This window comes from Balaenoptera ricei, chromosome 2, assembly GCF_028023285.1.
Source record: "Balaenoptera ricei isolate mBalRic1 chromosome 2, mBalRic1.hap2, whole genome shotgun sequence".
Taxonomy (NCBI): Eukaryota; Metazoa; Chordata; class Mammalia; order Artiodactyla; family Balaenopteridae; genus Balaenoptera; species Balaenoptera ricei.
In genome coordinates, this window is record NC_082640.1 from 65746338 (window position 1) to 65762503 (window position 16166).

General features: G+C 36.1%; 1 protein-coding gene across 2 annotated transcripts in view; it reads right to left on the reverse strand.

Annotated features, from left to right (window-relative positions):
• Nucleotides 1-16166, reverse strand: part of LRRC49 (leucine rich repeat containing 49) — a 127971-nt gene that overhangs the window by 109452 nt on the left and 2353 nt on the right. For both annotated transcript variants that reach the window (XM_059912861.1, XM_059912860.1), the window contains 3 exons: nt 15211-15298; nt 10137-10239; nt 8597-8800 (listed from right to left, as the gene is read on the reverse strand). In XM_059912861.1, the coding sequence (XP_059768844.1) occupies nt 8597-8800; nt 10137-10239; nt 15211-15298 (395 nt within the window). The remainder of the gene's footprint in view (nt 1-8596; nt 8801-10136; nt 10240-15210; nt 15299-16166) is intronic.

Here is a 16166-nt window from a genome sequence, read left to right on the forward strand (position 1 = left end):
ACAATAACAAACCCAAAACAATTAAGAAAATGGTAATAGGAACATACATATTGATAACTACCTTAAATGTAAATGTATTAAATGCTCCAACCAAAAGACATAGACTGGCTGAATGGATTCAAAACAAGACCCATATATATGCTGTCTACAAGAGACCCACTTCAGACCTAGAAACACATACAGACTGAAAATGAGGGGATGGAAAGAGATATTCCATGTAAATGGACATCAAAAGAAAGCTGGAGTAGCAATTATCATATCAGACAAAATAGACTTTAAAATAAAGACTATTACAAGAGACAAAGAAGGACACTACATAATGATCAAGGGATCAATCCAAGAAGATGATATAACAATTGTAAATATTTATGCACCCAACATAGGAGCACCTCAATACATAAGTCAAATGCTAACAGCCCTAAAAGGGGAAATCGACAGTAACACAATCATAGTAGGGGGCTTTAACACCCCACTTTCACCAATGGACAGATCATCCGAAATGAAAATAAATAAGGAAACACAAGCTTTAAATGATACATTAAACAAGATGGACTTAATTGATATTTATAGGACATTGCATCCAAAAACAACAGAATACACTTTCTTCTCAAGTACTCATGGAACATTCTCCAGGATAGATCATATCTTGGGTCACAAATCAAGCGTTGGTAAATTTAAGAAAATTGAAATCATATCAAGTATCTTTTCTGACCACAATGCTATGAGACTGGATATCAATTACAGGAAAAAATCTGTAAAAAATACAAACACATGGAGGCTAAACAATACCCTACTAAATAGCCAAGAGATCACTGAAGAAATCAGAGGAAATCAAAAAATACCTAGAGACAAATGACAACGAAAACATGACCCAAAACCTATGGGATGCAGCAAAACCAGTTCTAAGAGGGAAGTTTATAGCAATACAATCCTACCTCAAGAAACAAGAAACATCTCAAATAAACAAGCTAACCTTACACCTAAAGCAATTAGAGAAAGAAGAACAAAAACCCCCCAAAGTTAGCAGAAGGAAAGAAATCATAAAGATCAGATCAGAAAAAATTAAAAAGATCTGAAGGAAACGATAGCAAAAATCAATAAAACTAAAAGCTGGTTCTTTGAGAAGATAAACAAGATTGATAAACCATTAGCCAGACTCATCAAGAAAAAAAGGGAGAAGACTCAAATCAATAGTATTAGAAATGAAAAAGAAGTAACAACTGACACTGCAGAAATACAAAGGATCATGAGAGATTACTACAAGCAACTCTATGCCAATAAAATGGACAACCTGGAAGAAATGGACACATTCTTAGAAAAGCACAACTTTCTGAGACTGAACCAGGAAGAAACAGAAAATATAAACAGACCAATCACAAGCACTGAAATTAACACTGTGATTAAAAATCTTCCAACAAACAAAAGCCCAGGACCAGATCCCTGGTCAGGGAACTAGATCCCACATGCATGCCACAACTAGGAGTTTGCGTGCCACAACTAAGGAGCACACAAGCCACAACTAAGGAACCCGCGAGTCGCAACTAAGGAGCCTGCCTGCCGCAACTAAGGAGCCCACATACTGCAATTAAGGATCCCTGGAGCCGCAACTAAGGAGCCCACCTGATGAAATGAAGACCCAGTGCAACCAAATAAATAAATATTAAAAAAATAATAAAATAAAACAAAATGCCCCCTCTTAAGTTCCCTAATGGTTAGGGCCTACCCACTGTCTCCCTAATTCCTATCTTCGATGGCTACCTTACCTGTCCAACTGCCTCCAACTGGACTCTCCTCTAACAAAAAAACAAAACAAAAACCACTTCCCTTTTATTTTTCTCCCTCCTACAGATCCTACTTTCTCCTACTACCATTATTCAGTAGAGGGAAAGGAGCAATGGCAAAGAAAGGGTAAAATGAAGTTCATACAATCCATCTTTATCATCATCTGTCTATCACTATTTACTTCTGTTGTCATTGTTTATTGCCTCAAAGAACCATTTCTACCTTCTTAAATGTTTCCAGAACCTGGATCATACCTTGAAGCTTCATATATGCTGATCACTATGTAAAGATAACGCACATTTAAACGTCATGAATTTCTATCTCCATTTAACCTCAGCCATCTTACATCATAGCCAAATCCAGACTTATATTACCACAACCAATCCAATCCAATTTAATTTATAAAAATATTTATCATACACCTATTATGTTCCATCACAGAGTGACTATAGTTCTTCCTCTCTCCCTTATCTCTCTCTCTCTCTCTCTCATTCATACACACACACACACACACACACACACATACACACACCACACTCCCTTATGACCACAACCCCCTCATCAGTCCCCTTTGTCACACCACAACACTGGCAGAATCTGTTCCTTTCCTAGAAAGCACTCTACCCCTGAACACTCCTAAGTCAGTTCATCCAAACCATTAACATCCTCTGGACTCATAGGAATCCTTCATTAACCTTCATCCAGAGTCAGGTATTCAGGCATTTAAGATTATCTCACCTTACACTTAAATCTAATAATAATAGTGAATATTAATAATAACAAGAATAATAATAACAGCAGCTAAACCAGATGGGAAAACAGACAAAACTTTGAACAAAATTATTCCTCTGTCTGCTTTGCTCTTGAAATACCTAGAACGGTTGGAGAAAATTACAGTACCCTAAAAATATGGCTTAGGACAGAGTGATGCTTTCTAACAGTAATTTGACCTCACAGGTATTAGAGAAGACTTTCATTCAATTCTTTTATACTCCCAAGCTCACGTTCCCTAAAACAGTGGTTCTCAAACTTTTGTGTGTATCAGAATCATCTGGAGGGCTTGCTAAAAACACAAATTGCTGAGTCCTACCTCCAGAGTTTCTGGGATAGCATCCAAAAATCTGCATTTCTAACAAGTTCTTGGGTGGTGTTGATGCTGCTGGTCCTGGAATCACACTGTGAGCCACACCCTAAAATATAGACTTTTTTCCTCATCAAATCTCAACTCCCCCCTCACATAAGCTTTATGAGGGTGAACTCATCTACTAAAGCCTATCTTACAATTCCTTAGGGAAACAATCAGAGATGCAGACAAAGATTTATAGACAAGGATATTCATCACAACACAGACACTCACAAAGGACACAATGTAAGTCTAACAAAAGGGAACTATTAAGTAAATTATTATATATATCCATATATATTATGTAGCTCTTAAAAATTATATTTTCAAAGAACACTTAATGACATGAGAAGAAATAAATAATAAAATATATTCAAGTAAAAAACACATAGTATAAAAAACAGTTTTGTAAAACTGTGATACGTGATTATAGAATGAAGGGTGTACTCAAGTGTTGATAACCAAAACTTGGAAATTAGGCAAAGGGATGACTGCATGTCCTTTCAATGTCCTATCAGAGCACTGTCAACAAACCTACCTAAGGATCATCTGACTGTTTACAACTAACTAGAGCCCAAACTCTGTAACATTACATACTAAATTGTGGAAAACTAATAAGATGTAATGATAATTTTTGCCAAGTAGGAATGTAGTTTGTTCTGTCTAATAGAAAAGATAACCCATAGGGTTATGAGTTTAGTGCTCTGTAGGATATTAACCTGTTCAATAACTTAATCTTATTCCAGCATTATTTATTTTTCATTGACTATATATCAGTGTCTCTTATCCTCTTTGAACAAGCTTTGTCTTCCCACCGGTTCCCTCACTATTGAGTTAATTAAACTTCGGCCTGTAGTTACCATCTATTGGTCTGAGAATTATATTTTTAATATTTTCAAAATTATACATAAGATATGGAGATTGTCTCAGTCTAAGTTTCTCTGATTTGGAGGATGAATGTAACCTGTTTCTGTATTTATCAGAAACTCTGGGCACATTTAAGGCACTTCAATCACAGAAACCTTCATGTGTAATATGTCTTCTCAAAGCATTCCACCAGGGCCACACATACTGTTAAGCTATCCAGTAAAACAGTCACTATCTGTTGTGACTTCAAGCATTATCTTAGCTTTGACACATAGTGGCTTTATGACTCTCACTTTTGATTCTGATTGCCCAGGTGAATAGGAAGAAAAATAGACAAGTTGCTCAGTCGGTTAAACCCAAGACCAGCCAAATATCTTGCTCTCTTGTTCTCATGAACTGCCTTTGCCATAGATTCTTTCCCTACCCCCCAGTACCTGAAGTAACATAAAAACAAATCTAATTCTAAGGAATTCAGAGGCAGATGAAGGCATCAGTTGACCTAGGAGGTTACTGGTCAGATTAATTATTGATATGAGGAATTTGCAGAATCCTAGTCAGTTCCTAAATAGCTTAAGATTTTTACATTGATACCAATGTGACCTGAAAGGTTTTAAATTTTAAAAGTTCCCCCATTAAACAGAACTGAACTAGAAAAAGACAAGTCTCACTCATCACTCAGCAGATACAGACATCTAGGGATATATCACAGTTTGTCTCTGCAGGCCACATTATGTGATTGATGCCAGAATAAGGACCCCACCACAGGATCTATACAGGGCCTGGCTTTTCAGGTGTCAAAGACAAATCCTTAAGTGGAAACCTTCAAGAAATCAAAAGGAAGGGAATATGGAATCCCAGCATCTGGTGGAGAATTCTGTTATCTATAGTCCTGGGTGATCAGAAGAAAATCCAGAGAAGTTCTATTCATTAGCCTGTGATGATCAGGGTACCAGAAGATCTCACAAGGATAAACAGGGGATACAGAAAACAGAAGAGTTAGATGGTAAGAACTTCAACAGCAAAGTGGTACAGAGGGGTTGGGAGTTCTTTGGTAGCAATGTAAGCTTCACATACGGAATCTGAGCAGGATCTTTCTAGCTTCTGAGCAGAAATCTTTGTTGGATCTGCTTGAATTTAAAGGCATATGGTTGCGTTGGATTTTCATATGTGGTTCCATTGCCTTGGACTAAAAGACTACAGTGCTTTCTGGATTTAACCAGTCGGGGGCAACAAGTCATCCAAGACAAACACAAGGGGTGTTTGTGGCAAGGGGTGGCAAATGTACTTCTCTCTTCTCTAGCATTCCTCAGCCAGGTTTGCCTAATATTCACTAAAGTACTGCCTTACCATAGATTTGCATCTTCAAGGCTCACAGGCCCCTTGCTGTGACAAAGTCAGCTGGCTGGAGAGCAGTAGGCACATGTTTTAGGGATCAGATTTGCATTGTACTGATACTTCAGAAATATGCAATGTGGACAGTGTGGAAAGTAGTCTTCCGACTCATTTTCTTTTTTATTCAAGAACACTAACAGTTCTATTTTCTTTATGTAAAAAATAAAATAAAACAGCGATTTTCTTCATGTAAAAAATAAAACAGCTATTTTCTTCATGTAAAAAATAAAATAAAATGTGAATGAAAAGCAAACAAACAAAAAGAGGGGAGTTCCCTGGCAGTCCAGTGGTTAGGACTCTGCGCTTTCACTGCTGAGGACCCGGGTTCAATCCCAGGTTGGGGAACTAAGATCCCACAAGCTGTGCGACATAGCCACAAAAATAAATAAATAAATAAATTAAATTAAAATAAAAAATAAAATTAAATTTTAAAAAAGATGGAGGAGTAGAAAAAGAAAGATAGACTGGTGTCTTCAAGGCACACAAACAAAACAAAACAAAAACAAACTTAAAACGTTATTTCCAAGAAGACAGAGAAGCTGAAAAGAAGAAGCAGGAATGGGGAGAAAAGGGAACCCTCATGCACTGTTGATGGGAATGTAAATTAGTGCAGCCACTATGGAAAACATTATGGAAACTCCTCAAAAAATTAAAAATGGAACTACCATATGATCCAGCAATTCCACTCCTGGGTATATATCTGAAGAAAAGAAAAACACTAATTAGAAAATATATGTGCACCCCTATGTTTATTGCAGCATTATTTACAATAGCCACAATATGGAGCAACCCAAGTGCCCATCAATAGATGAATGGATGAAGATGTTGTTGTATATATATAAATATTACTCAGCCATAAAAAAGGGTGAAATCTTACCATTTGCAACAACATGGATGGACCTAGAGGGTATTATGCTAAGTGAAATACATCAGACAGAGAAAGACAAAATACCGTATGATTTCACTTATATATGGAAAATAAAAAACACAACAAAACAGAAACATTTATAGATATAGAGAACAAACAGGTGGTTGCCAGAGGGGATGGGGTAGGGAGGAAAGCAATAGGTGAGGGAGATTAAGAGGCAAAAACTTCCAGTTGCAAAATAAATGAGTCATGGGTATGAAATATACAGCGTGAGGAATATAGTCAACAATTATGTAATATCTTTGTATGATGAGAGATGGTAACTAGACTTATCATCATGGTGATCACTTTGAAATGTATAGAAGTATCGAATCACTATGTTGTGTAACAGGAACTAACATAGTGTTGGAGGTTGATTATACTTCAAAAACAAAGTCAGAGAAAGAAATCAAATTTGTGGCTACCAGAGGCAGGGGATGGGTGAGAGGAAGGGGAATTGGATGAAGGCAGTCAAAAGATACAAAACTCCAGTTATGAGATAAATAAGTCCTAGGGATATAACGTACAACATAATAAATATAATGAACAATGCTGTATGTTATATATGAAAGTTGTTAAGAAAGTAAATCCTAAGAGTTCTCATCACGAGAAAAAACATTTTTTTCTATTTGTTTAATTTTGTAACTATATAAGATGGTGATGTTCACTAAACTTATTGTGATAATCACTTCATGATGTATATAAGTCAAATCATTATGCTGTATACTTTAAACTTATACAGTGCTATATGTCAATTATATCTCAAGAAAACTGGAAGAAAACAAAAACAATCAAAAAACTACTTACTCAAGGACTAAAAGAAGGACCTAAAAGCCATGATACTAAAGAATAAATGGAAGCTAGACAAACAAATCAGAAACTCCAAGGATCAGAAACTAGTAAAGAAGTCTCCGGGAGAGATGACCGGGAGCACCTAGAAGGAAATGCCTTAATTGTACGAAAAGTTTACTCCTCACTTTACTGAGTGAATGCTCTGGTGGCATACTCCTAGTGTGTATAGTTTGGACATATCTAACCTCGTAAAAGTCAATTTACATCTCCATTTCTTCATCTGTAAATAAGAGAGCTGATCTCTGAGGTCACTCCAAACTCTAATACTCAATGATCCTAAAATTACTCTCAATTCCCTCATGCTACCATAATGCTTAGTTTAACACTTGAACCAACTGTAGATGATAAACTACACTGATGGGAACTTTCAGGAAACCGCAGAAAAGAGACAAGAGCCTAGAACGCTGGGACATGATCTTGGAAAAAGTATCTTATATTACCATTGGCCAGCAAGAATAAAGAGGTAATTCAAGGTCCATGCTGTGGCGGGGGAAATAGCGAGGAAAGGATCCAAGTTTAGGTATGATGCTATATCTAAACTTCATGATAATATAAAAATCATTCTTGGATTTTGCTAAACAGCCTTTCTTTGTAGGCATTGCAAAAGCTATCTAGTAAAAAAGAACGGAAAGAAAAGTCTTGAACAAATCCCAAAGAAATTAGTGAGGAATTATGTAGCTGCACTACACAATAGAGCCTTATAAAAGGAACTGGGGAAGTTGATATAGGATGTAATATCAAATACACACTGAGAATATCATCTGAACAACAATCAATCAGGATAGTTGTCACTGGGTATCAGCAGGGTATTGGTTCTTGGATCCCCATGGATATCAAAATCTGCAGATGCTCAAATCCCCTATGTGAAATGGCAGAGTATATGCAGACTTTAAATCATCTCTAGACTACTCATAATATGTACTACAGTGTAAATGCTATATAAATAGTTTCCAGGAGAATGGCAAATTCAAGCTTTGCTTTTTGGAACTTTCTGGAAGATTTTTTTCAAGTATTTTTGATCCTCGGTTGAATCCGTGGATGAGAAACTGGATACAGATGACTGACTATAATTCGACAATCACAAAGTATCAAATGTCTACCCTCAGTCAAGCACTGAAAAGAATCACAAATGAAACACATAATCCTAATGTGAATACACGTTTAAAATATAACCTAATAAAACATAAAGGCCTGTGCCACTAACTACTGAAGCTTGTGCGCTAGAGCCCGTGCTCCGCAACAAGAGAAGCCACTGCAATGAGAAGCCCACGCACTGCAGTGAAGAGTAGCCCCCGCTCACCACAACTAGAGAAAGCCCACGTGCAGCAACAAAAGACCCCACGCAGCCAAAAATAATAAATAAATAAAATAATTAATTTTAAAAAAAACATAAAGGCCAAAGTCTGCTATTTACTTCCGCATAAGATACGGCACTGGAAAGCAACAGAAATAATAAAATATGCACTTAATAAATGTTACTTGGTTTGAATAATTGTCAGACTGAATCTCATAAAACAAATTATGACTGAATCTTAATCCATTTAAATAATTTTTCAAAAATTTTAGTCTATTAGTTTCTTAAGTATTATTTAATTTTGAGTTCCCATCTAAACACCATAGGATTCAACGTTAGTCCTAACTATAACAAACAAAAACTGATCTGCAAAGATTACCTGTTTTTCCCCAACAGAAGGACACGGAGGGATCTCAGAGTAGAAAGCCCACTAATTTCTTCAATCTGGTTATCATATAAATCCAAGAATATTAGCCTCTGCAGATTAGAAATATTTTGGATCCGAGTTATAAAATTGTGTTGAAAGTTCAACAGACGAAGGTGTTCTTCCCCATCGATGATAGGACATACGGTCAGCTTTTGCCTAGAAAACATTTTTTAAAGTTAATAAGGTTCTGATTTAGCAGTCCGCCTCCTCTTACAAATATTAATAGTAGTATCTTCATGCTCCCATGCTGTGAGGAGAAAAAGATAAATAGAACCACTTCTTGCCTCCATGAACTAAGCATTCTAGATCTAAGTGTAATTCACTCATATAAAAGTCAATATACTTTGGCCAGGGTAATTATTAAAATTAAGTCTAGTTCTCATTGCATTAAAAAAAACTCCAACATTAATTATTTCACATAAAATTAACTTAACATCATAAAACACTCAATGTAATTGCCTTCTGCAATAGAGGTTGAGATGATTCAAAGAACCATGTCACATAACCAGAGAAGTGCATTTGCCATCAAGCCACTGCTCAGGCATTGCTAAGCTGGGAAGTTTGCTTAACCATTTGCTGTTAGATATGCACTGCTAAGCTAAAGGTATGCACAGCAGAGATAGTTTCCCTGCTGGTCATAGTGCTAAGGTAAGGTTGAAATCCTTCATCCACCATTCTACTGCTGATACTTTCCTAGATTTAAAGATGGGGATCAAGTCCTAAACATACTTATGCATTCAGAATTTTTTGAGAGTTTATTTTGTCCCAGGCTCTGTTCTAGGTGCTGGAAATACAGAACTCAACAAAACTCCCAGTGTCTGTGGAGCTTATATTCTAGTGGGAGGAGACAAACAATAAACTTAATAAGTTAAATATTTAATATGTTAGAGGGTGATAAGTGCTAAGAAGGAAAATAAAGCAGAGAAAGGGGCTGGGGACAGTCAGGGTCGAAGGAGTTACAGCTTTGGAGAGGGTGGCCAGGGAAGGCTATCCCTAGGTGATGACACTTGAGTAAAGATCTGAAGGAGGTAAAGACAGTGAGTCTACAGATATGTGGTGGAACAGCATTCCAGGCAGAGAGAACAGCAAATGCAAAAGGCCTAAGGTTTAAGCATGCTTGGTGTATTCAAGGAGCAACAAGGAGGCAGGTATGGCTGTAGCAGGGTGAGTGAAGGAGAGATTAGGCAGCTGTGAGCCAGTGAGGTAAAGGGAACTCAACTGGATAGGGCAGAGAAGCCCATGTGAGGACTATATTTTGAAGTTTTATCTATAGTACTGTTTTAGAGTATAGTCAAGCTCGTCTACATTATATAGATATAAAATTTCTCCACATACCCTTGGAAGAATAAATTTTAAAACTGGTAACAGTGATTATACCTAGGTAGGAGAACTAAATAGCAGGAAAATAAGAGGAGAGAGAGAGACTTTTGTACCTTTCAAATCTTGTACCATGTCTATAAATTATCTAGTCAAAAAAGTAAGTTGTCCTCACCTTTCTAGGGTCAACCTGTCTGAGTAAAGAATTTTCTCTTCAGAAGAACGTTGGAGAATGGGAAATGATGGCATTGATGAGCTCACCAAATTAATATGATCACCTATTGAAAATGATATACAAATTACTTGATTAAGAAAAAGCTTTAAAATCTTGAAACTATAGTCACCTTATATTTGGAGAACTCCGGCACCTACAAATATCCTTTCTAGAAAATATAGCTTCCATAGCTCTCCATATTTGAAATTAGTTACTAAACTTGAGCTCGTTTCTTTCCTCCTCAAACCAAAACTATGTGTTCCGTGTATACCAAATAATTTTTCCCTTGCCTTATAGATTGGTTGAAAGTATAGAACTATGCTAGTGCTATCTTTATCCCTTTATAATCCTGACTCCTAATACTAAATTTTAACTCTCTTACAACTGAGATGATAGTCCCTCATTACCAGATACATTTGGGCCAGCACTATGACAGCCCGGCCGGATTCTGGACTTTGAAGGTGTCTGAATGGAAGAATCTCCAAATGCTGATAAGGAGCTCATGGTAGTTTTCATTTCCAGCCCACATAATTCTGCCACATTTGTTGTGGATGAGATGCAGGATGATTTATTATGAGGTGAAGGGCTTATTACTCTTCCATCTCCTTCAAAATATCGAAAAATTTATCACAAAGCTACACAATACATGACTTTGCTACAGGAAATACAGAGAAAGTAGTTTTGGATAACAAATGTAAACCTCGCATCATCCATTTTTCTTTGTATGTTCAGCTACTATTGGTGGAGGATATTGCAGAGACCAAAGTGGATGTCAATAAATCTTGTACACTTGTAGTTAGGGTCCACAAGGTATGTGACACCCCTATGAGGTTTATAGGTTGTTGGCTAGATGTTGTCCCTGCCATTAAGTAGCTTTCAATCTAGTGGACAAACACATATGAAATTAATAAACTGTACAGAACAACATACACAAAATGCAGAATAAAAAAAACAATATATATTTATAATTTCACACATAAATGTGTCTGGTTATTTTTTACTTAAAGAAGATGGTCACAGATGAGTTTTGGGGGAGGTGGATATTAAGATATATTCTAAAGACCTAGAAGAATGTAGAATAGTTAATAAAAGATGCTGGGACGTTCCGTAAATGAAGTAAGACTTGAGCAATGGGTCAAAGGTACCAGTTTGAACACCAGAAGAAATCAACTCTATTTCCTTCTACAAAGAGAAAATTTCCTAAAAGCAGCAATCGATGCTGATGGGAGTGATAAGCAGTAAAATAGAACTTAAGGTACCACAGAATTCTACTGCTTAAACTGACCAATAAAGCAAAAAGATGAACCCAAATATAGGAAGCTAACATATTCTTTGGGAAGCCATCTTAAAATCAAGTTCCATATATATCATACTAAAGAACTGTAAAGCAGTGGTATTTACTAACTTCTCCAGGTATGCAAGATATAAACCAAAGTATCACATACCTCGCTTCTTGAACAAAATAATCAGTGCTCACATCCCACTTTTCTGAATATCATGAAATATCAGATAACTAATAATGATGTTCTAGAGTACAAGCATTCAGAATTGAGATCATGTTCATAAATGAACTGGTCTTGTGACATGACCAGTTGCTAGCAAGGTACCCAAGCAACCATGAGTCAGTAAACTGATTTGGAAATCAAAAATTGGATGGTTAAAAGAACAAAACCCAGTGTAAGGATAAACTGATTAAGGATTAACTGGTCAGCTAAATATGATAAAGGAAAAACTCCAAACAATAGACAACCTTGATTTCCCTTGTTAGCATCAGAGTTAGGTTTTTAAAATTATTTTCTTAAGCCTTCAAGCCATTCCTCAATTTAGAAGGCAGATTTAAATTTAATAAGACTTGGGATATAGAGGCAATAATCAAGGAGTAAATTTCACCAATTACTTCAGTGAATAAAGGAAGTTCATCCTCACACTTTTCAGCTCTTATCATACACAGAAGTCAAAATTACTATCTGCATGATGAGCTTACTATCACGATCAGTATGAAATACATCATACAATAAATAGCAGGATATGAGAATGATTAGATAGAAAGGCCTTAAAATCCACAAGCAAGATAATCTAAATCAGGGGTCCCCAACCCTCAATTGTTAGGAACTGGGCCGCACAGCAGGAGGTGAGCAGTGGGCAAGAGAGCAAAGCTCGCATTACCACGTGAACCACTGCTTCCGTTACCACCTGAACCATGCCCCGACCCCCGACCCCGGCCGTGGAAAAATTGTCTTCCACAAAACTGGTCCCTGGTGCCAGAAGGGTTGGGGAGCGCTGCTCTAAATGACTGGGAACCAGAGTGATCTGCAATTGAAACATTCACATTTTTATGTGGATATATAAACACCCACATATATATACAAATATGGGTGTATCAAACACCCACATTATATGTGGAATGTTTCATCCTGCATATAAACTGCACTACTATGTGGCAAAATTTTAATTGAAGCATTTCCTGTTATTGGTGATTTCATATATCACTATTTAATTCACCAGATATGTAGCTTTTGTCTTCCCAATTAAATTTATAAGCTCCTTGAGAAATGGAGCTCATTTTACATTCTTTATATTCTTTGTAGAATCTAAATTCACTAGGCAATCAGTAAATTAACTGATTTTCCATTATTAAGAGTAAATCAGAAATCCATTTTACATGTATTATTTCCGTTAAAAAAGAAAATCAGATATTCTTGCATTTTAGTACAAAAATGCTGAATGAATTCTTTCATAATTAGGATCTCAAAGTGTTTAGAGGCATAATGGTCTATGTTTGGTAAGAGTCTTCAGTGCACTGCACCCTAGATACATGGATGGATGGATGGGTGAGTGGATGGACGGAAAGATGGATGGACAGATGGGCAGTGGGATGGACAGAAGGCTGGCTGGCTGGCTGGATAATACAGTACATGGTCATATATGTGTCCACTCAGCCTTACCTTTGAGATTGTTTTGGCAACAAAAATCCTGTTTCTATATTTTTCATGATTTATCATGACCTTAAGAGTCAAGCACTGCCTCTTCCTCTCTACATACATATTTTAGAATTCTTAATTAAGGGATTTAATCAATTAAGGTCTGGTTAACTGAGATTTTACTGTATAGCAGTCCCTGGCTCTTACAAAATCTCAAGGATACAGGGGTTAACTCTTAACATTAATATAAAAAGCCTAAAAAAATCACATACCAAGTTTTAGACTAAGTAGCCTAACTAAAACATAGAGTTTCTTTACTTTGGACTGAGAGTACCACTGGTTAATTTATGGTGAGGGGCGATTATATATGTCCAATTAATTTTGAAGAATAGAAAAAATAAGAATGAGGTGAAATTAATTATAATAATTGGGTATCAGGATGCATTCTATTAGATAGAGATTCCCCAACTTTTCCTGATAAACTGCTACTTATAATTTTTCCAAAGTTTTGTGCCTTTGGAGGAAGAACAGTGAGTACAAAAGTCAAGAAAACAGCTACACACTGTGTGGCCTTCTTTGCATGAAACTGCCTGGAACTATGGAGGAGGCATATTTCGAAACAATCAGGTACAAATGTCACAGAGAATGAATTTGAATAAAATCTTTTAATGTAAAAAATAGGTTTATTTTTCCCTAAAGAATTAATCTGTATTTTATGGGTCATTATTTATGTACACGAGTTTATTCATCTTTCAGGTTCACAAAATTCAGTGCCGCCATACTATTTCCTCATTAGCAAATATCTAGCAATACTTTAACACTTAAATAAACTTACCTAGTCAGACATACACAAATCTGTCTACCAACTTCCTCCTCTAACTCAAGAATACCTTGGGAAAAGTATTTAAGTTTTAGAAAACAAATTCAAGATTTATTATCAAAAATGTGAAGGAAATTCACAATGCAAACATAAAAAAAATTCCTACTTGAGAATTTTCAGGTTCACATTTATAGCTCTGTGCCTAATACAGTGTCTGGCACACAGTACACACTTAGTAGATACATACTGAATCGAACCAAAAAAGGCAAGACACATGCTTCCTACATTGTGGAACAGCAGTTAGGTTGATGTCATGTCCAGCAATTGACCAAGACAAGAGTGTAGGATATAGGAAAGAGAAAAGTCATGTCAAATTAGATGGGCCCAAGACGAAAGTCCAGAAGTTACAAAACAAAAAAAGAAAACTAATAAAATATTCAAAATCGCCACATGTTCATGCAGTAGTGAGATAAACAATCTAGAGAGGCTATACTCATCAGCCCTCTCATATAAACTCCTAGGAGATGGGGATAGTACTGTATGTAAGGATTCTGTAGTGCTTAACACTAGCACATTACAGATAGCTAACAGTTGTCGGCAACCAAGTAACAACTCAAATGTTCCAAAGAAAATTTCTCCTTGAATTGAAAAATACATTTCAGAAATATAACCAGATCATATGAGGCTGTGTTTCAAAAGGTGGTCCACAAACCACATACATCAGAATCACTTGAGGCATTACTAAAACGCACATTTCCAAATCCCACCCAAGGCCTACAAAATCAGAATGGGGACGGGCACAAGGGAAGGGAAGCACTAAGAATCTGCATTTCTAACAAGATCTTGGGGGATGCACACAAAAGTTTAAGGCCTTTGATATAAAATATCTATAATTATATGTGCTAGTAAGGGAAAGAGATAGCTTCTTTTCTACTCCTGACTTTCCATTCTTTCCACTGTTTCCTTATTCCCTAAAGATCTGTGTTCCCATACTCTTACCCTCACTAATGAGCTATTTTCCTAGTTCTAAGACATTATTTGGAAGATTCCTTCCCATTCTCTTGTGCAGAGCCCACCCCAAACTAAAACACAACAGCTTTTCCTGTATTAGAAATAATCTACTATGCTGTGTATATAAAATCAATTCTGATTTAAACAAATGCCCAATCAATTTGGTAACCAATGAATGATGTCATTTTTAATTCAAGTCTCTTTGGATCTAGAAATTCAACATTATTAAACAATATTACTTAAAGAAGATAAACCATATCTGATCTCTACTCTCTGACAATACCTTGCCTACTTGAGTAGTTTCTTTCAAGATCATGTTGTAAGAGTCGACCAGGGAATGATGGCGTTTCTTTATTTAGCTTGAATTCAACCTAAAAAACATTATTTAAGAAAAAAAATTTTTTGGAGAAAGTAATGAATATAATTATAAAATAACATAAAATAACCAATATATGTTACAACATAGATGAACCTTGAAAACATCATGCTAAGCGAAGAAAGCCAGGCACAAAATGTAACATATTATATGATTCCATTTATGAAATACTGAGAATAGAAAAATCTATAGAGACAGAAGGCAGGTTTGCGGCTTCCAAGAGGGTTGGGAAGGTGGAATGGGGAGTGACTGCTTAATGGTATAGGGACTCCCATTTGGGTGATAAAAACTGAAACTAGAGAGTGGTGATGGTTGCACAACATTGTGAATGTACTTAATACCACTGATTTGTACAATTTAAAATGGTTAAAGTGGTAAATTTTATGTGATGTGTATTTTACCACCCCCCCCCACACACACACACAAATCAGAGTCAGTTTCATGAGGTCAGATGAAACCAGGCTCCAGTCTGAGCCACTTGCAATTCCTCCATACTCTCACCACAATTCAGTGATTACAAGAATCATTTTCTCAAAAGGAAAAGCAAAAAACATACAACAGAAACTAAATTCTGTTGAAAAATATCACAATGTTCTTATCATTAGAATTCCTTTAACAGTCCAATTATAACATAATAAAATTATATATCTAAACCTTCTAAGAAGGGTTTTCTCTAAATTTATTTTAAATTATTTGATAGGAGGACTGAGAAAAACAAAACCAAAACAACCTCTCATGATTAGCTACCAAAACCCCTAAATACATATCATAAAAGAATTATGATGTTTCTGATGCTACTATAAAAATTATAATAGCATTTACATTATATCCTTATGCACTATATGAGCTAAGGTATTTTCTCA